Source organism: Balaenoptera physalus, assembly GCF_965194825.1.
Source record: "Balaenoptera physalus genome assembly, chromosome: 2".
Lineage (NCBI taxonomy): Eukaryota > Metazoa > Chordata > Mammalia > Artiodactyla > Balaenopteridae > Balaenoptera > Balaenoptera physalus.
Genome location: NC_138883.1, coordinates 46,080,449 through 46,108,178, shown reverse-complemented (window position 1 = coordinate 46,108,178; position 27,730 = coordinate 46,080,449). Strand labels below are relative to the sequence as shown.

At 40.0% G+C, this 27,730-nt stretch overlaps 1 protein-coding gene across 1 annotated transcript in view; it reads right to left on the bottom strand.

Moving 5' to 3' along the window:
- Positions 1 to 359: 359 nt before the first annotated feature.
- The window catches only part of GCH1 (GTP cyclohydrolase 1), a 66,816-nt gene continuing 39,445 nt past the window's right edge, over positions 360 to 27,730 (bottom strand). Inside the window, exons 3-6 of the mRNA XM_082450497.1 lie at positions 19,047 to 19,102; positions 8,087 to 8,118; positions 6,924 to 7,008; positions 360 to 6,142 (exon numbers count right to left, since the gene is read on the bottom strand). Of these exons, the coding sequence (XP_082306623.1) occupies positions 6,016 to 6,142; positions 6,924 to 7,008; positions 8,087 to 8,118; positions 19,047 to 19,102 (300 nt within the window). The 3' untranslated portion in view covers positions 360 to 6,015. The remainder of the gene's footprint in view (positions 6,143 to 6,923; positions 7,009 to 8,086; positions 8,119 to 19,046; positions 19,103 to 27,730) is intronic.

The following is a 27,730-nucleotide window of genomic DNA, read 5'->3' as shown; positions in this document are numbered from 1 at the left end:
AAAACTGGAAAGTAACAAGTTTTGGCAAGAAGGTGGAGAAATTGGAACCCTCGTGCATTGTTGGTGGGAATGTAAAATGGTACAGCAGCTATGGAAAACAGTATGGCGTTACCTCAAAAAATTTTAAAGAATTACTATATGATCTAGCAATTCCACTTCTGGGGTATATATCCAAAATAATTGAAAACAGGATCTTGAGATATTTGCATAGTTATGTTCATTGCAGTATTATTCACAATAGCCAAGAGGTGGAAACAATCTAAATGTCCATCAGCAAATGAATGGATAAAGAAAATACAGTATATATGTATATAGTGGAATATTATTCAACTTTTAAAAAGAAGGAAATTCTTTAAAAAAAAAAAAAAAGGAACTCCTTATACTACAAAATGGATGACTCTTGAGGACATTATGCTAACTGAAATAAACCTGTCACAAAAAAGACAAATACTGCTAATTCTACTTATATGAGGAATCTGAAGCAAACTCTTAGAAAGTAGAATAACAGTTACCAGGGTCTGGAGGAGGGGAAAAGAGGGAGTTGTTCGATGGGTAGAGGGTTTCAATTTTGCAACATGAAAAATTCTAGAGATCTATTGTACAATGTGCATATAGTTACTACTGTACCATACACTTAAAAATGGTTAAGATGGTAAATTTTATGTGTTTTTAACCACAGTTTTAAAAACCCAGATCAAGCAATTGCAGTGTATAGACCTCATTTGTACTTTGATTCAAATAACTATTTTTAAAAATTATGGGACACTAGAGAAAAATTGAATGCCAACTGAATATTTTATATTAAAGCATTGTTTTGTGTGATAATGAATGGTATTTGGGTTATGTGATTCCTCTTCTTTTAATTAATTAATTAATTAATTAAAATATTTATTTATTTATTTAGACTGCGCCAGGTCTTAGTTATGCCACACGGGATCTTCATTGCAGCATGCGGGACCTTTTAGTTGTGGCGTGCAGGCTTCTTAGTTGCAGCATGCAAACTCTTAGTTGTGGCATGCATGCGGGATCTAGTTCCCAACCAGGAATCAAACCGGGGCCCCCTGCATTGGGAGCATGGGGTCTTACCCACTGGAACACCAGGGAAGTCCCTCCTCTTCTTTTAGTTAATCTGAAATATTTATGGGTGAAAGGATGTCTGTGATTTGCTTTGAAATCCAGATGGAGGAATCACGAAGACCATGAGTTGAGACTTACTGAAGCTGGATGATGGGTACGTGAGGCTCATGTACTCATGTACTGTCTACTGTTGTACTTTTTTTCCGTAATAAAGACTAAAACACAAAGCAAGTGCCCCTGGAAGGGTTGGGGCTGTCAGGCATTTACACTGTGCCCTTGAGCTCATCTACTGAGACTTTCCTCCTCACCATCAGCAGGACCAGGCCCATCATGGTGAATCTTGGGTGTTCTGTGTTGATGGACAGCCTTCTCTAAAAGGCTTTGGTGTCTGCAACTGCTCTTCCACTAAGTGATAAAACAAGGAACTCACCCAATTTAATCTTTAAAAAAAATTTTTTTATTGTAGTCGATTTACAATATTGTGTTAGTTTCAGGTGTACAGCAAAGTGATCCATATATATATATTTCAGATTCTTTCCATTATAGTTTATTACAAGATATTGAATATAGTTCCCTGTGCTATACAGTAAGTCCTTGTTATTTTATATATAGTAATGTGTATATGTTAATCCTAAACTCCTAATTTATCTCTCCCTCCTCCTTTCCCCTTTGGTAACCATAAGTTGGTTTTCTATGTCTGTGAGTCTATTTCTGTTTCGTAAATAAGTTCATTTGTATCATTTTTTTTTAGATTCCACATATAAGTGATATATATTTGTCTTTCTCTGTCTGACTTACTTCACTTCGTATAATAATCTCTAGGTCCATTCATGTTGCTGCAAATGGCATCATCTCATTCTTTTTTATGGCTGAGTAATATTTATATATATATATATATATATATATATATATATATATATATATACACCACATCTTCTTTATCCATTCATCTGTCCATGGACATTTAGGTTGTTTCCATGTCTTAGCTATTGTAAATAGTGCTGCTATGAACATAGGAGTGCATGTATCTTTTTGAATTAGAGTTTTCGTATTTTCTGGTTATATATGTCCAGAAGTGTGATTGCTGGATTACATGGTAACTCTATTTTTATTTTTTTGAGGAACTTCCATATTGTTCTCCATAGTGGTTACACCGATTTACATTGCCACCAACAGTGTAAGAGGGTTCCCTTTTCTCCACGCCCTCTCCAGAATTTATTATTTGCAGACTTTTTGATGATGGCCATTCTGACTGGTGTGAGGCGATACCTCATTGTGGTTTTGATTTGTATTTTTCTAATAATTATCGATATTGAGCATCTTTTCGTATGCCTGTTGGCCATCTGTATGTCTTTTGGAAAAATGTCTATTTAGGTCTTCTGCCCATTTTTTTATTTTTATTTTTTTGATATTGAGCTGTATGAGCTGCTTGTATATTTTAGAAATTAATCCCTTTTCAGTCGCATGGTTTGCAAATATTTTCTCCCATTCCATAGGTTGTCTTTTCATGTTGTTTATAGTTTCCTTTGTCGTGCAAAAGCTTTTAAGTTAATTAGGTCCCATTTGTTCATTTTTGCTTTTATTTCTATTACTCTAGGAGATAGATCCAAAAAAAATATGCTGAGATTTATGTCAAAGAGTGTTCTGCCTATGTTTTCCTCCAGGAGTTTTATAGTATCCGGTCTTCATTTAGGTCTTTAATCCATTTTGAGTTTATTTTTGTGTATGGTGTTACAGAATGGTCTAATTACATTCTTTTACATATAGCTGTCCAGTTTTCCCAGCACCACTTATTGAAGGGATTGTCTTTTCTCTACTGTATATTCTTGCCTCCTTTGTCATAAATTAATTGACCATAAGTGCATGGGTTTATTTCTGGGCTCTCTATTCTGCTCCACTGATCTGTTTCTGTTTTTGTGCCAGTACCATACTGTTTTGATTACTGTAGCTTTGTAGTATAGTCCAAAGTCAGGGAGCGTGATTTCTCCAGCTCTGTTCTTCTTTCAGCCAATTCAATCTTTAGTGAAAAAACTCAGGAGCAGCAACTTGGGCTTATTGAGTAGCTCATTGTTTTATTAACACGTGTGAGTTGTGGTTTCAGGAATGTTTTAGGAATTCCCTGGTGGTGCAGTGGCTAGGACTCTGCGCTTTCACTGCTGAAAGCATGGATTCAATCCCTGGTTGAGGAACTAAGACCTCACAAGCTGTGTGGTGGGGCAAAAAAAAAAAAAAAGGAATGTTTCTTGCATTCCTAGTTTAGGTGATTAGGTTCACTACCTACAGGCTACGGGGTCCTTCAAAGAGCAGCAGGCCACTCCAGTGGCTCCAGCACCTGGACAGGTTGACAATCAGTGACGGCTGGGGCCTCTGCCTAGGTGGAGCAGGGAATGGGAAGACCACCCAATAGAGGGAATTATGTGGTCACCAGGCATGGACAGAAAAGAGGCAGCAAAACCCTTGCTCCTACTTGTAAGTTTTGCCCAGGCAGGCTTTTCCCTATAAAAGGGAGGGAAACTCTTCCACTCCCTGCACTGCCCAGCTCCCTGCCCCAGCCAGCTCTTCCCTCCTCAGCTGCTCCCACACAGAAAGCATTGGAGTTCTCAGGAGCTGCATTTATGCAAAGTTAGGCTTAGAACAGGGACATGAGGGCCATTCAGATTCCTTACTCTTACCCCACATCTGTCCTTCCCATTACTGCAATAGGGTGAGGACAGTAATACCCAAACTGAATACCAAAGGGAAACAGAGAGCCTGGGGTAAATTTATGTCTGGGATTTATATTCTAATAGCTTGATGGCTGAGACAAGCCCTTATGAAGGGTATCTTTGCTAAAACAATGCAGTAAAAATAATTGAATTTATTGACATATCTACAGCAGTGGTTCAAAAAGAAACTACTTTCACAAGAACAAAGTCATAACACTTTAATAATTTGAATAAAACCAACTTCAGGAACAATATACGTACAATTTGAACAATTAAACTGAACAGTGTATTTAAACGCATCGAATTCTTAAAAATCCCCAAAATGAACTCAAGGCCACGGATATGAAAAGGTAATTTTGAAGTACTACAGACCAGAGTAAAACAGACAAGGTAATTACTTTGCATTTATCAGTACTCTAGACCAATATTGTGGATACTGTAGACCTTTATGAGAACACTTCCAAGGAATGTTAGAATAAAGAGTCATTAAAAAGCAATACAATTGATCTCAGAAAGATGAATTAACAGCTAACAATTTCTTTGGTCTTCCAAGTCACAGGTGTAAAAACTTTAAAATACCAAATGTGAGCTGAATGTTTAATTCTATCTCTAAATGTTAAGCAGGATAATGTTTATATCAGGTTAGATTTTAAAAGGAACTCAGAATCAACCACCACTCTACTTTAGAAACTCCAAGTAAAAAAAATATATATAGGAGCTAGAAGTAGGGAAGATTTAAAATTCAAAAAACAAACAAACAGAAAAACTGCCATCTGGCCGTAGCATGAGCCAAATGGCATCAGAGTGGCAGAGACAGGACTACCAGAGTTAGAGCAAGCATTGTAGTTAATCCTTGCTAAGGTAACGGGATAAATTTGAAGAGCACAATGTCAACCAAATAAGAGACTTCTCCATGGAATAATTGTGTTTGTTTTTGCAGAGAGTTGGGGTTTTTTTCGTTTGTTTGTTTTAATTTGGCCCACACTGCCCCAGTGGAGGAAATTTTAAGATAATCATTAATAAGGCAGCAGCTTCCTGGACTAAAAGACCTATCCCACTTGAACAGTTACACAGAAGACAAGATCCACGTGGACCACAAGGGAAACCAGAACACAGGCTTCCAGTAGCTTCCAATCACTCCAGAAAATGACGGTGCATTTTTACAGACACCAACAATACAGCTTTCATTAGACATGGGACATAGCTCAACGCAGTCCACAGTGCAATTCTGCATTCTCTCATATTCACAGAAGCTATGGTTCTGCAGACCTGAAAATGATGGACACTTTCAAAAGTTTCTGTAAATACTTAGAAAAATATTTGATAAGTTAAAAAAAAAAAGTTTTGAGGCATCTACAAGGAACTCACAAAGTAAGGTCCCAAGAAACGTGTAAAGGTAGAACTGTGAGAGCTAGTTATCTGCAGTGTCAGTACTAAGTCTTATAAAATAATGGCTTTTAAAAAAAAGGCGAAGGTATCTACACTCTAAATGGTGTGATATTCTCATCAAGGCACAGAGAGTTAAATGTCTAAATCCCTGTATACTGACATGAGAATACACTCGTAAACAACTCCAGGAACTAATTCCCTGTACTTGAATTTTAAAAAGAATAGAAGGTAGAAATTGCCTTTTTAACTCACAGTGAAATTAAAAAACATAGATATTCCACCACCTTCCCTTGGTGACATATGTTACAACTGGATAGTTAAAAAATAAATATATAAAAAATAAAGTGTCACTGGCAGTTAAATAAACATGATTAAAGCGGAGCCTGTTGGACTTTGAATTTGCAGAGCAATGCCGCACTCTGTACATAAGTTATTTTAAGCACTATGCCATTTTTGCTTGGGGAGGATAAAATAAATATATTGGTCATAGTTTTCTCCCATTCCCAACACTCCTGTGCTTCTGAATCAAATTACCATACTCCGAACAAAACACACGAATTCTTCTCCCTTCCCAGCACCCTCAGGGTACCTGAAAGGCAGTGGTTTTATGCAAGTAACTTACACTATTGGCAGTTTGCTTGAATGTTGCCACTAAAAGGTGGCAAGAAGAAAGTAGATTAATTACCCCTTTATGGATTACCTTTATTTGACTTGCTTTAAATAATTATTAAATACAGTTAGTGACAAGGAATAAGCAACAACTGGAAATGGAATGTACAAACAATTAAGACCAAATGATTCTACTAGCTGCACAATCTGTAAACCATGTGGCACACGCTGAGGTTCAGCTCTTAATGAGAGTCAGAAACTCTTCCCGGGTCTTCGGGTCCTCGCGGAACACCCCCAGCATCGTGCTGGTCACGGTTCTGCTGTTCATTTTCTGTACCCCTCGCATTACCATACACATGTGTCTGCAAAACAAGGCAACAAACGTGGCTTCAAGGAGTAGACAGTTGCTGGTTTGGTATTTAAAATAAAAGCAGCCTGAAAGATTAAATCTGATTCAACTGAGTTCACAGTTACCAAGTATATCAAAATGTCGCTTCTTAGACAAATTTGGTCTAAAACTTTTTTTTTTTTTTTTAAGTTCCTAAGCTTTATAGCTCTTATTCTTATCAGTGGTTGAGTCCTTAAGGCATCCAGTCGGAGGGGGGTGGAAAATAGAATTTTCTTCCTGGGTGAAACTAATACAAAGTGTCTACAGAGATACACAACTTCTAGATAAAAAGAAATTCAGGATTCTCACTTGATCCATCTTCAGGACCGAGACAGCACTAAGCTAGCTGAGGTGTTCCGAGAAATACTGCGGCACGCTGGTCTCACCAGGCAGAATCCAGAGAACGGTGACCACAGTGGGTGAAGCTGGACAGCACCCAGAGTGCACAGTTCACGCCCTGACAAAGAATGGGTGAAAACTGCCCACAAGATGTTCGCAATTCTCATAATTCATTCTAACTTAAAGAAGTGTCTTCAGTTGCCCTTTGTACCTATTCTTAAGTGCAACTCTTTATTTTTCAAATGTGTGACAAAATATTGGGAAAACTCTGCTCTTAGCAACAAAGAGCTAAAGAAGAAATCAAGAGAAGACTGATTTGCACTGTTGTGCAAATTCTCTACACCTAAGCCTATGACTCTCTACACCTCCAGCCCAAAACACCACTGGGACATTATTATAGGCAAACACGGACTTACGTCGCTTCAACCACTACCCCCACTCCAGCAGGTCGCAAGGCCTCTGTGATTGCTACAGCAATTTGTTTCGTAAGGCGCTCTTGAACTGTGGATATGACAAGGAGCTCAGTTTAAGAGTCTGACACGAACAGAGACCTGGAAGCTTTTGTTGTCTCTAGAATATTTGAAATCTTAAAAAGCAAAACTTTGGTGAGGTTTAAGAGCCAAGACACACCACCTTTTACCAGTTTGCTTGCTCTGCTGTCTGGGCCACAGGACGCCCCTGTTCAGTCCCCTCACCTGCAGTACAGGTGCCAAGGGGAGCTCAGGAACCCCCGGTGCCCTCCAGCACCACTGGAAGGAACAGATCAGAATGACAACTGTCTCTTTAGGTGTGTGGAAAGACTGACCCAATATTGATAACAAGCACCCCCGTGGAGGCAGAGTAAAGTAAAATAAATAAATATTATTAAATAAATATTTAATAATAAATAGCTTGAAGCAGGGTTAACAAAGGAGCTACAGTCCAATTATTGAATTGTACTTAGAGCAACGTTGAAAACCAACGATTTAACCTACATAATGTAGTTCCTGTGCTGAATAAACAACATCTTTGAAAACATTAAGTGTTCAGCACTGCATCTATTTGAAAACCAACAAAATCCCCAAATATCAGAGCAGGAACTGGTTAAATCAAGCCACAGCGTAGCTGTACAATGGAATGCTGAACAGCCAGCAAAATGAATGAGATGGTTACATGTATGTGAAAAAAATGTTTAAGATTTGTTAAGTGAAAAAGTAGGGAAAAAAGGTGACACCAATTTTCAAATACTATAAAAAAGTAGATTGATTTTTTAAATGTTGGTATATGCAATAAAATGTGAAGGAATGTGCAAATACAATGATTTGTTCTGGAGGCTTGAAACGCAGCAGACTTTCTGTTTTATAATTTTTTTTTTTTTTTTTTTTTTGGTCACACCACACAGCTTGGGGGAATCTGAGTTCCCTGAACAGGTATTGAACCCCGGCCACCACAGTGAACGCACCGAGTCCTAACCACTGGGCCACCAGGGAATTCCCTTGATTTTTATAAGCCATATGTATTACACTTGTAATAAGAACAAAAAATACTTTTTCCTTAATAAAAAATGTTTTTCTGTAAATAAAATAGTTTCAAAGTTTACCTTGTAATCTTCTACTATAGATTTCTACAATCCTAGAAAAGAAAGAATTGTTTTAGTTAATTATAAATTGTTTGAAGTGAAACTGGCAAGGCTTCCCCATAAGTCTAAAGAATAATTGCTTTATTGAAGTAAATGTAGGGTCTGGGCAGGAGATAAATGCTTATAGGAGGAGGATAGAAAGATACAAAAACTACAAGTAAATGAGAAGAGGGAGAGTCTAAAGGAGACCACCAACCATGACACAGTGGTGCTTCCCTAAGTCCCCAAAGACAGAGAGAAGTAAGAGTAACATTCACTTAGGAAAAACAACAATTAGAGGTGAGTAATTTTCAAGCTCCCACATGATCAATTTTAGGTCACATCTCATGTGTTCTAATTAATCATATTGTTTAATAAGAGCTTAAAGCTCAAGTTAAAAATAAAGACTATTTGTTAATTAATAGCAGACAAATATCAACTATGTACCAACTAAACCTATTAGGATAATCAGATTAGACCTAAACAGACTTCTTCAGACATTTCTTTATAACACGGGTCTACGTAAGCACTCAGTAGGATTAACCGGCCCCTCCAAATAAAAGCCCCTGATCTTAGCTCATGACACAATCTGTCAAGTGATGAATTTCCCCTTTCAACATCTTTTACTCTGGCTATAAAATGTAAAGATGGCTACAGAATTACACATTTGAGGATTGCAATTCACGTGAAGGGTCTTTTCTTTAAAATTTGGCCTTTTAGTCATGAATTTGGACTCAATTTAAGGATCAGCTTACCTATGAGGTAGGTTATGGCCCTGTCCCCCACTGTGCCACTCAGACAGAACTGATGACTTGCTTCTTTATACCTGCGACAGCCAATGAAGTCAGTCACAGGTGGGCCGCCTACCCTAACAGGAATGCCTCTAACATTTCACTGCCAGCCCGGGTGTCTGCCTGTTGCTGGTGACCGTGCCAGAAGAGGGTCATTCGTTATTGAGTGCCTACTGTGCATATGATTATGTGGCGAACAGGGCCCCTGTGCTCAGAGTTTATCATTTCTTATTCCTAGTTTGTTTTCCTTTTTCAAGTAAAGAATAGGTGTCGGATTTCTGTCTTCTCCGCATTAAAGATAATCACATAGTGTATGAAGGCCATTCAAGATGGCTGTTGTCTTGCTCTCTCTACATCTCCTGCTTGATGAGTCCCTGCTTCACTCACACGACTATCCAATCCTCTTCATTACAGGGCTTAATCAGTAACTGCCTCCATGCTTGCCCCCTGCCCCAGCCGCTGGTTTCCCTGGTAACTGATGAACCAACCTGATGTCAATTCCCCCTATAAATGGTAGCCTCCTTCTCCCCTCCGGGGAGCGAAGGTTGTTGCCACGCACGGTGAGGTGTTGCTCCGGGACCTGGCTTTGGACTGGTAAGATCCTCCTCTCCACTAAACCGTTGATGTCTCTGTCACTGTTTTGGGGCTCGTTCTTCAGTCTTGAGGCTGGGCAATCAATCAATTATAAGGCTTGCAGGCCTTCGAGGCGCAGCCCAATAACTGCTGAGCCAGCCAGGAAGCCGAGGAAACCCCCGTGAATGCAGAGGTGTCAGGAAATACGGGTGGGGAACGGAAAGCTGGGGGTGGGGGGGAGGAATCGCGAGGTGGCCGTCCACTAGCCATGTGGGCCCTGTGGCAGCTGACTACCATGAGAGACGCCTTCTTCTTCCATTATATTGATGATAGCCTGTTACCCTCAGAGTCTCTTTCCAATTGAAAAGTAGCAGCCCCGCGCTCATAGCTCATCTGACTGCACTGGGCTGGCTGGTGAACGCAGACAAAACCCAAGGACCTGGAATAGCTAGAAAATAGAAGTATACCCCAACTCACCATCCCTAAACAATTACAGACACAGGCTTTAGGGATACTAACTCAGGGGCAGGCTTGCGAATTGGACGTGGCCAGTTACCTGGGAGGATTTGGTTGGGGTCTGTGGCAACGGCAAACTAATACGAGTACCCATGGGCTTCTGGTCCCAGCTGTGGAAGGGGGCGGAGCAACCATATAGTGTCATGGAACAACTGCCATATGCAGTCTACAGTGCATTACAGTAGGTGGAAGACGCTACAAAAGGCCTACCCGAGTCATTGAGCAATGCACAAGACCATGATTTGGGGTCTAGAACAGCTGCTTGTGACACACAGGACCCTCGTGGACATCGATAGTGACCAAGGAATCCACTTTGCCAGCTGTGAAGTTCAGGAATGGGCTGATAGAAATGACACACTGGCATTTCCACCTGCCCTACAACCTCACTGCTGCCGGCTAATTGAAAGGCTGAATGGACTACTTAACAACTGAGATGGGAAACCGGCTCTCTCAACGCATGGGCCAGGAGGCTAACTCAAGCCCTACAAACTACAACTGAACTTCCCAGGATCAGTGGTCCCAGTGCCTACGTCATGTTCACCCAGAGGTAACCAGTCAACACCATCTGAGTTCAGCTGTTGACCACAGGACAATAACTCGTTTTTGCCCTTGTCACAGGATCTAACCCCAAGGGGAACACATTATAAAATGGCCCTGGAACTGACACTAAGTCCCAGGTGGTTTGGGTTTGCCGCCCCATTGGGGAATAGGATTAGAAAGGGACTTAGCGATTTCACCTGTCTCCTACCCAGCCCCACCTAAGACTGCTGAGGTAATTAATCTGGGCCCCTACCAGAGAAAGGCTGCGTTATATTAACCCTGTGGTCGGTTGTTACACCACCTCTCCAATACTAGGCATGGCTGTGGGGACTGAGGGTGGACAGGCAGTGTGGTCCTGCAGGCCAGGACAAAAACCACGTTATCTCAGGATGCTATTATTGCTTATGTTTTGCTTAATGGTCATGACCTCCCCTGTATTGTGCCTGTTAAACGTCTTATATTTTGTCCCTTGCCTGAGGGGAGGGAATCCGTTCCAGGGCTGGGTGACAACAGTGGGCTCGCCACAAAATGAGCCTGCCCCTGAGTTAGTATCCCTAAAGCCTGTGTCTGTAATTGTTTGGGGATGGTGAGTTGGGGTATGCTTCTATTTTCTAGCTATTCCAGGTCCTTGAGTTTTGTCTGTGTTCACCAGCCAGCCCAGTGCAGTCAGATGAGCTATGAGCACGGGGCTGCTACTTTTGGAAAGAGACTCTGAGGAAGAGGGGTGACCAAGATTGTAAGGGTCGTGCAGGGTATGTAAGGGTAGAGGGTATGGTCGGGCCATTCAAGATGGCTGTCCTCTTGCTTGATCAGTCCCTGCTTCACTCACATGACTATCCAATCCTCCTGGTTAGAGGGCTTCATCAGTTACCCCCTTTGTGCTTGCCCCCTGCCCTAGCCGCCAGTTTCCCTGGTAACTGATGAGCCAACCTGACATCAATTTCCCCTATAAGTGGTAGCCTTCTACCCTGAGCAGCGAAGGTTTTTGCCGAGCACGGTGAGGTGTCGCTCCAGGACCTTTCTTCGGACTAGGAAGATCCCTCTGTCCACTAAACTGTTGATGTTTCTAGGTTCTTTCTTCAGTTTTGAGGCTGGGCAACTACAGGGCTTGCAGGCCTATAAGGTGCAGCCCAACATACAGCTTCACTGAATTTTAAAAAAACCTTTATTTTGCCCTCATCTGTCAAGATAACTTGCTGAGAGGTACTTATTGGGAATAGAATTCTAGTTTGACACTGACATTTATCTGCCTTTCAATACTGCCATAGGCAAATCAATGGTCAGTCTAATTGCTGTTACCTTGTAGGTAACACTTTTCTGTGTGGCTGCTTTTATGGTATTTTTGAGTATGTGCACTCTTGCCTATGTTGTGTCTAGACGGGGGTTTAATTTCATTTGTCCTGTTTGGGATCCATTAGGTTTCCTGAATCTGAAGACTGATAGGCTGCATGTGGTCTGGAAACATCTCAGCTGTTAACTTCTCTAATACTACACCTACCCCATTGCCTCTTACCCCCAGGAATTTCAATGAACGGCATATTATACCTTCTTAGTCTTCCACGTCTTACACTCTCATTCATACTTCCCACCTGTCTGTGTTCCATGCAGTTTCTTCAGACCTTTCTTCGGGTTAACTCATTTTCAGCTGTGCCAAATCTGTTTGATGTGAGTGTACTGGACTTCGGATTCCATTATCACATCTTTTCTTCCTACAAGTTATATTTGGTTCCTTTTCCAATCTGCCTAGCTAATTCTGAAAGTTTCTTGCCCCTTTGTCAAACTTTCAGTACTCTTATTTTTCTAACACACTTGTATATTCTGTATCTGATAACTCTGGTATCTGCCCTATTTGACCAATTGTTTTAGCTGAATCTGGCTCATGGTGACTTTCTTTTACTTTCAGTGAACACATGCTCTTAGGAACATTTGTGGGAATTCTTTGAAGCCTGGATAAAAGTATCCAAACACTCACTTGTTTCTGCTAGGCGCTAGAAGGCTACCTCCTTAGTGACATCTTAAATCATTTCCTTGGGTTTTTTGAGGACCACACAGGTAATGTGAATTCTGACCCCACACCTGAGTGACTATGTACCTAGGGGTGGTTCTTCCTGCTCTCCCCAGAATATTTAGGGGAGAATAGGGAGGACAAAACCCTGACTTTGGCCCCATTGCTGGGTAATTCCTGTGGATTCTTACAATAACTGCTTCATATTTCCCCCAATGTGTGAAATGTTAATACATATTATATCTTAGTATGCTATACCAAGATATCATGACAATCTAGTTTACCACACTCTTGGAATCAGTAGTTCTCAAATTTTAATGTAACCTATTTTTGTATTCTTGAAGTAAAGCTCCTTGGATGATGAAAACAGTACTTGTAGCCTACTGAAGTAGGTTTTTTGATATTTAGGATTTTTACGACTACTCATAATGGAGGGTAGTCTATAATAAGCTTTATCAGGCTTTCTTATCAGGGACAGACAGCTTCATCTAATTAATTGTATAGCTTTTCAGGTTTTTCCATGCTCTTGAATTACTTACACAACATGAAAACTAGTGGTTACTTAGAAGTTTGAAAGAATGCCTAGTAAATTGACTGGGTCCAGCCCCTTCCCCTCCACCCCTCTCCCAACATTAATTTTACTTTTTCTAATGGTTACTAGCTGATCCAGGTTTTCTAATGCTTGCTTCATTCCTGTCCATCTTTTTCTTTAACCTGTTTTTTAAAGTTTTTAAAGCATATTCTCAGTTACATAACCCCTCATTTCTTTTTTATTTATTTATTTATTTATTTATTTATTTATTTATTTTTGGCTGTGTTGGGTCTTCGTTTCTGTGCGAGGGCTTTCTCTAGTTGCGGCAAGCGGGGGCCTCTCACTATCGTGGCCTCTCTTGTTGCGGAGCACAGGCTCCAGACGCGCAGGCTCAGCAGTTGTGGCTCACGGGCCTAGTTGCTCCGGGGCATGTGGGATCTTCCCAGACCAGGGCTCGAACCCATGTCCCCTGCATTGGCAGGCAGATTCTCAACCACTGTGCCACCAGGGAAGCCCCCTCATTTCTAAATAGAATTATTCTCTCAGACTTATAAGCAACTTATGATAGATTTTCATGCTTTCAGCTTGTCACCATTGAATAAGATGTTAGCTGTGGGCTTGTCATATATAGCCTTTATTACACAGGCAATGAGGTAGGTTGCCTTTCTACTCTGAGTTTTTATCATGAATGGATATTGAATTTTGTCAAATGCTTTTCTACATCTAATGAAATGATATGATTTTATCCTTCATTTTGTTAGTGTGGTGTTATCACATTGATTGGTTTGCAAATGTTGAACCATCTTTGCACCCCTGGAATAAATCCCGCTTGATCATAGTGTGTGATCCTCTTAATGAATTAACTGATTTCAGTTTGCTAATATATTGTGGATTTTTGCATCTATATTAATCAGGGGTATGGGCTTGTAATTTTCTTCTTGTAGTGGCCTTGTCTGGTTTGGTATCAGGATAATGTCTTGAAATGAGTTTGGAAGGGTTCCTCTTAAATCTTTTGGAAGAGTTTGGGGAGGGTTGGTGTTAGTTCCAAAGAATGGCTTTGTAGTAAAGATTGTATACAATTTATATAGTGTTAGCATCATGATTTTTTATCATGTCTAAGGAATTTTTTAAAATTTTGACTTCTAAGTAGTTGGGTTTTTAATCTTGAATTTCTAGTTTTCTTGTTACACAACAGCCTGTTCAATTTTCTTAAGTTTAAGCTTACCTTTTGGCCAAAATTCTATTACCCTGCTGTGTATATCCTTTTTGTCCACTTTAAAGACAGAGGTAATTAGTGTTCCTACTCCTTCCAGGTTTGTCAGTTTCTCTATGCATTTCAGCCAGTTCATGTTTTGTTTTGAACCCATTTGATGAAGATTCATGACCACTTTTATTACACAACCTTCTCAAAATAAGAGGACTCACTTTATCCCCTTTGACAAATTTTGCCTTGATTTTTATTAACATTTTATTATTTTAAAAGGGGGACACGGTTGGAGACTAGATTTAACCCAGCGGACAGCTTATTTACATAGCCTACTCACTGGTCTTATAACATCTGTGCTCGATCCTTTGTTTTCTCTTGCATTATGCTTTCTCTCCTCTTCCTCCTCTGGCAGCTGGGAAAGTAATCTGGTGATACTTTTGCAGGAAGAACACATGGATGGTATAATTTAACCCTTGCAAACCTCAGAAGTATTCCTGATGCCTTCATATAACTTGACAAGCTAGACTTGACACTGGGCTGCAAATTCTCAAGTGTGGCTAGAGCAAAAAGTGGAAGAAGAGCAAGAAATAGAGCCAGATCACAGTGGGACTTGTCAGCTAAGGTAAGAAGCTTGAACTTTATTAAAAGCTATGGAGCTGCGAAGGGGCAGCATGGTCAAATCCACACTTGAGAAAGAACATCCTAGCAGCATATGAGAGCAGATTTAAGGATCCTAAGAGATGAGAGGACAGGAGTTAGGAATTTAACACATAATCCAGGAGGAACATGAAGGCCCAGAGAGTGGCAGCGAGGATAGCAAGAAGGCAGCATGGTGGTGATGCGAGGGAAGTGGAGGTGTTACAGGGGGTCAGTGAGCATACAACAGCAATGGATGGACTCCCCCTTACCCCTTGCCCCAAAATACATTTCCAGATGAAGCAAAGATCTAAATATAAAAATAAAGCCATAAAATTAACCCCAAAAAACATGAGTTTATGGCTACATAAGTTTTAAACTTCATGAAAACTACTACTAGAAAACAGACAAATGACAAGCCTGGAAAAATTATTTGCAGCTTTAATATTCAGAGAGCTCATACAGATCAGTAATAAAAAGACAAGCAACCCAATGGAAAAATTAGCAAAGACTAAGAGCAGGAAGTTCCTGAAAAAAATTCAGCCTCACCCAATTAAATGCAAATTAAAACAACGGGTACCATTTTTTACTTACCTGTTTGGGTTTCACACTCTTCAATGTTTGCCAGTGTTGGCAAAAGGGTAGAGACAACACACACCTTTAATCTTATTATTAGAGTATAGATCAGTATGATCTTTTCTGGAGAGCAATTTGGTAATATCAAAAATTTAGCTACCCTTAACCCAGCAAATCCTACTCCAATGTTACAGACTCAAAGTAAGGAAATAGATAAGAACGTGTTCACCAAAGTTCTTCTTTTTCCCATTTTTGACAGTAGTCTCAAACTGTAGGCTATACTTATATCAAAGACTGGTTAAATGAATTATATTAAAGAAATACTATGTAGCCATTAAAAGGAACTTTTTTAGACTAAAAGATGTCCAAGGAATTTCAAGGTATTTTAAGTTTTAAAAAAAGAGTAGTATAGAATGTAGGATATGATCCCCTTTTGCCTTGTTTAGCTAGTAGTTTTAAGGCTACATGTTCGTGCTTGCGTTGACATCTTCCAGGAGGATAGTGAAAGATCTCTAGTGGGGAATGGGAATAGGAAAGAAAAGTTTTCCCTCTACTCACTCACTTGTATTTAAGTTTAACTGGTATGTTACTTTTATAGCATAGAGAAACAGGAAAACAATGTTCCCTTTGTAATCTAATGTTCCCTTTGTGATCTAATCTACCCTTGTTAACTATCTCCCAGTCACCTCTGCCTAAATCTCTTCTATCAATCAACCTGCTCCCCATCCACTGCAAGATGCCTTGCTCCTACCCTCTGATTTGCCTTTGTTTATGCATTCACTATACCTACAGGAATTTCTCTTCTGTTCAGAATTCTGTTCAGCCCTCTACCTCTGGGTCTCCTCAGTCCTGCCAGGCCAACGCCATCTTGCCTTCTCTGAACTCAGACCTCCTAACCAGGCACGTCTGTGGCACCTGCTGCCGAGTTCTGTCCGCTCTCCTTGAGGGCAGTGGCTCTGTCCTACTTCTCTCTAGCGGCCACGATAACTGGCACATTGTCCTTTCACAGGAGGTGCCCAACAGTTGAACCACGGCTACCTGAGGCACTGCAATTCTATATTCAAGATTTAATTGTGTTCACTCAATTTTCTAATTCAAGAAAATGAATACATGTTCAATGGATTTTCAGCAATAGAAGGAATTTCTATTCAAACTAAATTCACTCTAGAATTCTACTAGAGTTAAACCAGATCAACTCACTTTTGGCATTTTCTTGTTACTTAAAGCTTTACTGTTTGATATTTGACTTCCCTGGCACTGAAAGGTCATTCGTTTAAAGGCAAGCATATAACAAACTTCACATACAAGATTAAAATGAGCAGTGAAGTTTTGCTAAGACATTTAGCCTTATTTATTCCTCTTCACTCCCTAAATATTCCAACTTCTCATAAGGAATAAGAAGTTGGATAATATCTTAGTCTCCTGTTTCATTTAATAGACCCTTTATTCAAAATTTTTACAAAATATCTGAGTTCAGTTCTTTGGTTTACTGCTCCATTTTTTTTTCTTACGTTTTAATCCTATTAGTGTAAGGACAAATCCCCATGCTAATAATTAACTCCTTTGTATTGTTCATAAAAGCTTAATTATTGGAGAGCTTTTCCTTTCACTAGGAAAGGAAATAACCAAAGACTATTCCCTTCTACCCCCAAGTCACCACTTTTTCCAAGATCTCACTAGATCACTCTCAAATCCATTTCTATAAAGTGTTACCCATGGCCTACATAGTGTGGTCTTCTAGAGAAGACGGCTTACATTAAGACCATGGCCTAGTGTGGTCTGCCAAGCTTTTTATAATATGAAAACTGTCTATGCTACACCTTTCACACATGGGCAGTCTGATACAGGCAGGAGCAGTGCCAGGATTTCTATATAAGGTGTAGGATTGGCAATCTTGCTGGAAGAGAGGGAACCAGGGGAGTGAGCCTACAGCTATGTTTGCACAGCAAGCCTGCTGATCTTAGACTATGTATTATAAAACAGTAAGAATAATCAATTATAATAAAGACACTTGTATTCAGCTGATATAACTTTATCGCTTGGGAGTAAGTTATTGGAGAGGAGGTTGCTAATAGAAATTATAATAAGGTTGATTACCCCCATCACCACCAATACTATTTTTCAGCCACTCCTTGGCACCACCATTGGGTACAGATCACTGAAAGGCACCAACATGTTTGCGTATTTGTATTAAGAGCCTGATTGCAGTGAAGCAATTATAGTTATGATGTAATAACATCCTTTCATGGTACCAAGTAGTCCTGTCTGGTACTGAGATTGCCGAGTAGGAATAAAACTAGGGAAAGTAGTCAGAAACTAGGGAAGTTAAATTTCTCTCTTCTACCTACTTTCTCCTTAATCCCTAGAAGAAATGAGTAAGAAAGTGGAAGTGAAAACAAAGTAAAAAGAACAGCTGTGGAGAGCAGGCATCAGATTGCAGGGGTGGTGTTTACAGAGTCCAACACAGAATTGAAAAAGATCTGGACCACCATTTCAGGATTGTCTAAGTGGAGAAGAAGCAGGAACATATCAGAGCCACAGAGAGTCAGTTGGTCACAAAGGTATGTTTATTCCAATTTTGATATGGTCACTTTCACCTCAATCAAGTTATCCAAACTTAGCTTGGCTTATTTTTAGAAGGAGGGGGACTCTTGACAGCATTTCATTACCTACTCCTTCATTTTAACTCTCTTTTAACACATACACCTCCCAGTATTTTCCCATCACCCACAACTCGCTAACTCTATACAAGGAAACTACACAAAAGGGTATTTAGGTCTAGTCCCCAGTAGTTTATTGTCCCTATCAGAGATATATGAACACTGACCCTCAGTTTGACTTCTAGTTAAACACAGGAGACCATGTTTGTATATATCACCACTCTTTCCTAAAACTCAAAAATGATAGCAAAGGCCAGAACCCACAGGATAAAGAATGAAAAAAGACTGTAGCAGAAAGAAATAAAGAGAGAGTTAGTATTGTCCCAGAATAGAGCTGAGGGGAAAAAAAAAAGAAGCTGAAAAAGCCAAGGAAGGCATGGTCTTGGGTCTGTAGAAGCAACAGAACCAGATGTGAACCAACTGGCCCTACAGGATGCAGAGATGTGTGGAGGTACTCAGGTAGAGTGGAAGGCAGGGTTGAGGCCCCCACATTAAAGTGCAGTGCAGTTAGACCTCTGTGCCGGTTTCCTCTCCCCCGCAGTTAGCTAAACCACCCTTAAAGAATGGGGGCTGAACTGAATGCACCCTCAGGTGCTCTCCAGTCAGCGAAGGCTCTGCTGAGAGAAGTGTGAGGTAAGGCTTCAAGGATGTGCAGGTGGGAGGTGGAGAAGGAAGGCAGGCAATAGGGGAGCAAGAAGGAAAGGGCATTTGTGTTTTCAGGTCCTCTTAGTCTGTCTTAGACTATACTTATTGTCTATATATTGTCTCTGCAACTATGAAGTAAGTTGGAATGTACCTTCCAAGTTAGATCCACACTGATCAAGAGACAAAGCCTGATAAGATTCTCACCATGTAGGGGCAGGTCCTGTACACCTGTCATCTTATTCACTACACAGTCATACTTACCTAGCAAGTTTGCTGAGGCCAAGAACTTGCTTGTTAGGAAGATAACCGATATGGACCTTCAGAGAAGAGACAGAAATCATGAGCTAAGTGAAAACACAGTACTTCTTTGTGACGAAAGGAAACATAATACAGTATACTTACAATGCAGTTCAACACAATGAAAACATATTTTTAAAACATTTAGAAGCTTTAAGACATAGAAAATGAAGCACTTACATAAGCCGTTAAAAAATCACATAAATTAAGTAAAAGGAAAATAAGAATGACTATTAATAAAATGACAAATTTGAAGTACAGTCGTGGTATTTCCTGGTGAAGTTAAGCTCTTGATGCAATTCTTAAAATCTTTCCTCTGTTGATGGGAAACTTTCTCAGGAAAGTGTTAATTATCCCACAGCAACATTAAAATGTAGCTAAGAAAACCTCCTTTAAATGGCTGAAACTGTAAGTATAAATATTGCCATTCTACACGTCATGGTGGCCTTAAAAATCTTGCCCTGTTGCACAGAAAGAGGGTCTCTGTGCTCTTTGCCATCCTGGGCAGTCCCATTTCTAAGCTGCTAGAGAACACCATCCTCCTGACAGGAAGAAAAGGACACAGCTACAAGTTGTGACTCAGAAAGAATCTGGATCCTAAGACCTAAGTTCTTGTAGGACCTACTATAAGGCAAAGCCATTTTTATAATCTTAAAAAGCACTGATTAATATCTAACATGAAGAAGTTACATGTCTTTCAGCCAAGTGTTAAGTATGAGAGAATATTAGTTCTCCAAAAAGATTAATAAATGGTCACTTATAGGCAATCAATTTACCTAATATAAAATGATCAACTCATTTGCATCATGGTTTGCCAGCATTTGTTGCATTTGTTCACCTAATATTTACTGTACACTTGAATAAGCCAGGAGTAATTAGTGGTTTTGTTTTTTTTTTTTTTCATCTATTAGGCACTATGCTTTGGGAGTCTGAGAATACCAATTCATTGCCTTCCTGCTCAGCAGAAGGAGAAAGTTAAGTAGCACCTGAACACTGGGTATTTCAAAGAAAAATTAGAGTTGAAACTTTCCCATAGAACCAAGGTACAGAAGTACCACTTGAAATTTATATACTTATATACAGAGCTATAATTTATTTGTTTATACTATTTTTAGTCTTCCCAAAGATCCTGTCATCTAAATGGTCACTTTTTATTTTTTTTGGCCACGCCGTGCAGCTTGTGGGATCTTAGCTCCTTGACCAGGGATCGAACCTGGGCCCTTGGCAGTGAAAGCGCGGAGACCTAACTACTGGACCACCAGGGAATTCCTGTAAGTGGCCACTTTAGGCAATCATCACTGAACAATATGTTTAAAAGCCGAGTTAGTAAGAACACAGACACAGAAGTAATCAGAGCAGAAGGTAGGAGGATATAGTGGAGAGAGGCTGAGTACAGGATCAAGTTCCTGGGTCTGACCCCAGCCAAGTCACTAACTCCCTATGTCCTCTTGGACAATTCACAGCTTCCTGGGCCTGATATTCTCACTTAAAATAAAAGGTAGCCATGAGCTCAAAGGTTCCCTCATTTCTGAAAATCCTTAGCCCTGCTGTCACAGCCCAGCATCATTAGTTGTGGGACTACCAGACCATATATACCTCCTCATGTGATGGAACATGGAATCCTCAGCACCCCGATGAACTACTCTTGTCAAATATGTTTAACCTTAAACTTAGGAAGTTTTAGATCTAATCCAGTTTCTAGAAAAATGCAGAGATTGAATGGAGCAAATCCAGAAACCGAGACACTCTACAGAACAACTGGCCTAGTTTCTCCAGTAAAGAACGTCATCGGGGTGGGGCTGGAGGTGGGGCTGGCAGAGGAGACTATTGTAGATTAAGAGACTTAAGATGCATAACAACCAAATGCAATGCGAGTGCAAATGTGTAACCCTTATTTGGATTCTGGTTTAAACCAACAAGACAGCTGAGACACCTGGAAACATGTAAATATCAGTTAGTTATTAGATGCTATTTAGGAATTACCGTTACTTTTGTCTATGGTAGTGCTACTGAGGATAAGTAAGAATATTTTAGAGATAGGTAGTAATAATTAGTAATGAAGAGTCATGTTGTCTATAACATACTTCAATATATTGAAGGATTTACTGCCAACTTTTTAGGTTGATAATCAAATCAGTTATGTTTCTTAAAAAAATCCTTATCTTTTAGAGAAATATGCTGGAAGAAATTATAGAAAAAAACCAATGTTATCTAGGATTTGCTTCAAAATAGTCCAGTGGGGGACGTATATAGAACAAGATTGGTCCTTTACTGATAACTGTTGAAACTGGTTGATGGGAACATGGAACGTTATATACTAACATACCTATTCTTAGATATGTTTGAAATTTTCTGTAATAAAAGGTTTTAAAAAGAGATACCACCACACACACATCAGAATACTAAACTTAAAAAGACTGAAAGTGCCAAATGTTGATGAGGATGTGAAGTGACTAGGACTCATGAGAGTATATGAAATGTAAGCTGGTACAACCAATTTGGAAAACTAAAAGTCTGTATTTAATAAGTTGAACACAGGTATACCCTGTATCCCTGTGCATCCACTCCTAGGTATATTCCATAGAAATGCATGCAAGAGGAGGATCAAGATGGCGGAGCAGGAGGACGTAGAGCTCATCTCCCCCAACAAGCACATCAAAAATCCATCTACACATGGAACAATTCATACAGAAAACCAACCGGAAACTGGCAGATTTCTTATATAACCTAAGCTATAAGAAAGTTCTCTGTGTAACCAGGTAGGATGGGGAAAAAAAAAGGCATCAGGACAGGACCGGTGCCCCTGGGAGGGATCTGTGAAGGAGGGAAGGTCCACAGGGGCAGGCCCAAGCCCTGAGGGGCCCCCTTGCCTACTGGGAGGTTTGCTGGAATAGACAGAGGGGCTAGAGGGGCCTGGACTCTGCTTGCAAGGAGTGCGCAAGCTGGCTGGCCAGCAAGCAATCAGGGGAGAGAGGGCACCGCTGGCACCCACCTGGCCACACTTCCAGTCCAAAACGCTTGCCAGGGCTGGGAGGGGTGCTGCTAGTACACACAGGGCTTAGGCACTGAATCCCGGATGGACAAGTCCTGAGAGAGGACCCAGCCTAGCTGCAAAGAGACAGTCCAGAGGGCCTGGGGTGTGGTCGGGGCCAAACCTCGAAGTCTACTGTCAGCATTCACATGGTAGGGGCAGTCCAGCCATGGCGGACTTGGTCAGCACACACACTGGGTGGCACCACAGAAACGTCTTGGGTGGACAGCCTCTGGGGAGGAGTAAACAGTGGCTCACTACCTGCCAGGAGCACTCCAGGTCTGCCCACCCCACACTACAGCTCGGTGCCAGATCTGGGGCAGATAGGTCCTGGAAGAGGTCCACCACAGAGGCAGCCCAGGTCCCAGGCAGCAGCACAACCACCTGGATTCCTGCAGTCATCGCACCCTGGCCCCCTGCACCAGCCCACTCCACATCACAGCCTAGAGCTAGGCCTGGGACGAACACAACGGAGAAAGGGACATGGCCTTGGGCTGTTGCTGAGCAGAGGTGCAGACACCTGCGTGGGCGGTGCCTGGGTTCACTGTGACCATGTGGGCTTCACCTGCTTCAGCAGCCACATGCTTTGAGACAGGGCATGCATTCAAGGGCCATGGAGCCTTACTGAACCTGACCCTCTGGGCTTCTGCTCCAACAACTGGGGAGCACACCCCACCCCGTGTGTCACAGCCACGGAGCAAAGAGGAGACCCCACCCGACATCCAGCTCAGGCTCTGGACACGCCACCAATCACATCCGCTATCAGGAGGATGATGGCCAGTACATTTTGAGGAAAGACGTGGCTGGCATGCATACCAAAAACAGCCCTTGCATCAAAAATACAGGACTCACACAGTCTACACAAGCACACTCCCACATTAAAACAGCCCTTCAAGACCACAGTAGATTAACTTTATGAATTTAGGAGAAACAGTTAAGTAAAATGAAAAAGCAGAGGAACTACTCCCAATTAAAAGGACAAGAGATATCCCCTGAAAGAACTAATAATGAAACAGGCTTTACCAGTCAACTAGACCCCAAGTTTAAAAAATAGGTAATAAAAATGCTAAAGGATTATAGATGGAAATGCAGATCACTGTAACAAGGAATTAGAAACTATAGAGCAATCAATCAAAATTAGACAACTCAATTCCCAAGATAAAAACCAATCTAGAAGCAATAAAACAGAACAAATAAGTGATCTGAGAGATAGAATAATGGAAATCATCCAATCAGAACAGCAGACGGAAAGACAAACAAACAAAAAAAAGAAAGCACCATGTGAGAACTATGGGATAATATAAAGTGTGCCAACCAACTCGTAACAGGGGTTTCAGAAGGAGAAAAGAGAGAATATCAAAAATGTATCAGAAATTATGGCTGAAAACTTTCCATACCTAAAGAATGAAATACATTCAGGTACAGGAAGGATAGAGGGTTCCAAACAAGATGAACACAAACAGACCCAGACCAAGATATATCATAATTGAAGTGGCAAAGGTTGATGCAAGGATTCTAAAGGCAGCAGGAGAAAAATAGTTACAAGGGAACCCCCATAAGGCTAGCAGCAGATTTCTCTGCAGAAACTTTGCAGGCCAGAAGGGAGTGGCATGATATATTCAAAGTCCTGAAAGGGAAAAACCTGCAACTCTACCCAGCAAGAATATAATTTAGAATAGGAGAGAGAAAGAATTTCTCAGACAAGCAAAAACTAAAAGAATTCAGCAATACTAAACCTACCCTTAAAGAAATATTGAATGGTTTTCTCTAAATAGCAGAGAAGCAAGGATCTATAAGGGGACTTCCCTGGTGGTGCAGTGGTTAAGAATCCACCTGCCAATGCAGGGGATACGGGTTTGAGGCCTGGTCTGGGAAAATCCCACATGCCGCGGAGCAGCTAAGCCCATGCACCACAACTACTGAGCCTGTGCTCTAGAGCCTGCGAGCCACAACTACTGAAGCCTGCGTGCCTAGAGCCCATGCTCCGCAACAAAGAGAAGCCACCACAATGAGAACCCCACGCACTGCAACGAGTAGCCCCCGCTCGCCGCAACTAGAGAAAGCCTGTGTGCAGCAGTGAAGACCCGATGCAGCCAAAATTAATTAATTTAAAAAAATGTTCTCAATTAAAAAAAAAATCTATAGGATAGGGGAAAATCACAATAGGAAAAGCAAATATATGGGACTTCCCTGGTGGTCCAGTGGTTAAGAATCCACCTTCCAATGCAAGGGACATGGGTTCGATCCCTGGTCAGGGAACTGAGATCCCACATGCCATGGGGCAACTGAGTCCATGCTCCACAACTAATGAGCCTGTGTGCCGCACCTACAGAGCCTATGCGCTCTGGAGCCTGTGTGCCACAACTACAGAGAAGCCCAAGCGCCACAATGAAGAGCCTGCATGCCGCCATGAAAGATCCCACATGCTACAACTAAGACCTGATGCAGCCAAAAATAAATATATAAAAAAAGAAAAGCAAATATATAAAAGGATTGAAGATCACTTAAATAAGCCAGTACATAGATTAAAAAACAATAACTGAATCACTGTGCTGTACACCTGAAACTAAGATGACATTGTAAATAATGTTTACATTATTTACACTGCAAAAAAATCAAAAAAATTTGTAAATGCAATTATAACTACAATTAACAGCAAAAGAATAAACATGAAGATGTAAAATGGGACATCAAAGCCATAAAATATGGGAAAGGCGAGTATAAAAATGTAGATCTTTTAGAACATGTTCAAACTTATATGATATGACTATCAGTTTAAAGCAAGTAGATATAGTTATGGGTCAACATACTTGAAAACCAGGATAACCACAAATCAAAAACATACGACAGATTCACAACAACCAAAAAAGAAAGGAACTCAAGCATAATATAAAAAAGAACCATCAAACCACAAAAGGAAAAACAAAGAGATGAACAAAGAAGAACTACAAAATCAACTGGAAAACAAGGTTTCAAATGGCAATAAGTACATACCGATCAATAATTACTTTAAATGTCAATGGACTAAATGCTCCCGTCAAAAGACATAGAGCGGCAGACAATGAAAAGACAAGAAACTAAAATGCGCTGCCTACAAGAGACTCACTTCAGGGCAAAATACACACACAGATTGAAAGTGAAGGGATGAGAAGAGATATTTCATCCAAATAGAAATGACAAGAAAACAGAGGTAGCAATACTCATATTGGACAAAATACACTTTAAAACAGAGTCCATAAAGAAAGACAAGGACATTATATAATAAAGGGATCAATACAAGAAGAGGATATTATACTCATTAACATATATGCACCCATTCTGGAATACCTAAATATATAAAAATACTAACAAAGGTAGAAAGTGACAGGAATACAATAATAGTAGGAGACTTTTAACACCTCACTGACATCAATGTATAGATCTTCCAGACAGAAAATCAATAAGGCAACAGAGTTCCTAAAATGACACTAGACCAGTTGGCCTTAACTGATATCTATAGGATGGATATTACATTAAAAAAAAAATTCTTTTCAAGCACACATGGAACATTCTCTAGAATAGACCATATACTAGGTCATAAAACAAACCTCAACAAATTTAAGAGGACAGAAATTATTTCAAGCATCTTTTTTGACCACAATGGTATGACATGAGAAATCAACCACAAAGAAAAACAGGAAAAAACAAAACAAAAAAAAACACATGGAGGCTAAATAACATGCTACTACAAACCCAATAGGTCAATGATGAAATCAAAGAAGAAATCAGAAAATACCTTGTGACAAACAACAATAAAAACACAACCTTACAAAAATCTATGGAATGCAGCAAAAGCATTCTAAGAGAGAAGTTCATAGCAATACTGGATTTCCTCAAATAAGAAAAATCTCAAACAACCTAACCTATCACCTAAAGAATTAGAAAAAGAAGAACAAACAAAACCCAAAGTCAGCAGAAGGAAGGAAATCAGAAAGATCAGAAAGAAAATAAATAAAATAGAGATTTTTAAAAAACAGAAAAGATCAATAAAACCAAGAGCTGGTTTTTCGAAAAGATAAAATAGACAAACTTCTAGCCAGGCTCACCAAGAAGAAAAGAGAGAGGACCCAACTATACAAGAAGTGAAAGAGGAGAAATAACAACCAATACTGTGGAAATACCAAAAAAAAAAAAAAAATCATAAGACAATACTATAAACAGTTGTATACCAACAAATTGGACAACCTGGAAGAAAAGGACAAGTTTCTAGAAACCTATGGCTTGCCAAAACTGAGTCAAGAAGAAAGATAATTTGAACAGACCAATTACTAGAAGTGAAACAGAATCTGTAATAAAAAATTTAAAAACAAAACCTCCCTGCAAACAAAAGTCCAGGACTTGATGGCTTCACTGGGGAAATTCTACCAAACATACAAAGAAGAACTTACACCTATCCTTCCCAAACTATTCCAAAAGACTGAAGAGGAGGAAACACTCTCAAATTCATTCTAGGAAGCCACCATCACCCTAATACCAAAACCAAAGACACTACAAATAAAAGAAAATTACAGGCTAATATCTTTGATGACTATAGATGCAAAAATCCTCAACAAAATGTTAGCAAACTGAATCCAATAATACATAAAAAGGATCATACAACATGATCAAGTTGGATTCATTCCAGGGTTGCAAGGATGGTTCAACATACAAATCAATGTGATACACCACGTTAAGAAAAGGAAAGACAAAAACCACATGATTATCTCAATAGATGCAGAAAAATTATTTGATAAAATTCAACATCCACTCATGACAAAAACTCTCACCAAAGTGGATATAGAGGGAACATATCTCAACATAATAAAAGCCATTTAAGACAAACCCACAGCCAGTATAATACTCAACAGTGTAAAGCTTAAAGCCTTCCCACTAAATTCAGGAATAAGACAATGATGCCCACTCTCACCACTCCTATTCAACATAGTATTGGAAGTCCGAGCCACAGCAATCAGATAAGAAAAAGAGAAGGTACCCAAACTGGAAGTAAAGAGGTAAACTGTCACTATTTGCAGATGACACAGTTCTCTATATAGAGAACCCTAATGACTCCACACAAAAACTATCAGAATAAAAGAAATCAGCAAGGTAGCAGGATATGAGACTAATATACAGAAATCTGTTGCATTTATTTACACTAACAATGAAATATCAGAAAGAGAAAGTTAAAAAAATTCTGTTTAAAATCACATCCAATTAAAAAAAAAAACAAACCTAGGAATAAATTTAACCAAGGAGGTGAAAGACCTATATGCTAAAAACTATAAAACATTGATAAAGTAAGTAAATTGAAGATGATTCAAAGAAATGGAAAGATATCTCATCCTCTTGGATTAGAAGAATTTATATTGTTAAAATGGCCATACTACTCCAAGCAATCTACAGATTTAATGGCAATCCCTATCAAAATACCCATGACATTTTTCACAGAATTGGAACACGTAATACTAAAATTTATATGGAACCACAAAAGATCTAGAATTGCCAAAGCAATTCTAGAGGGAAAAGAGCAAAGCTGGAGGCATAACTCTCCCAGACTTCAGACAATACTACAAAGCTACAGTAATCAAAACAGCATAGT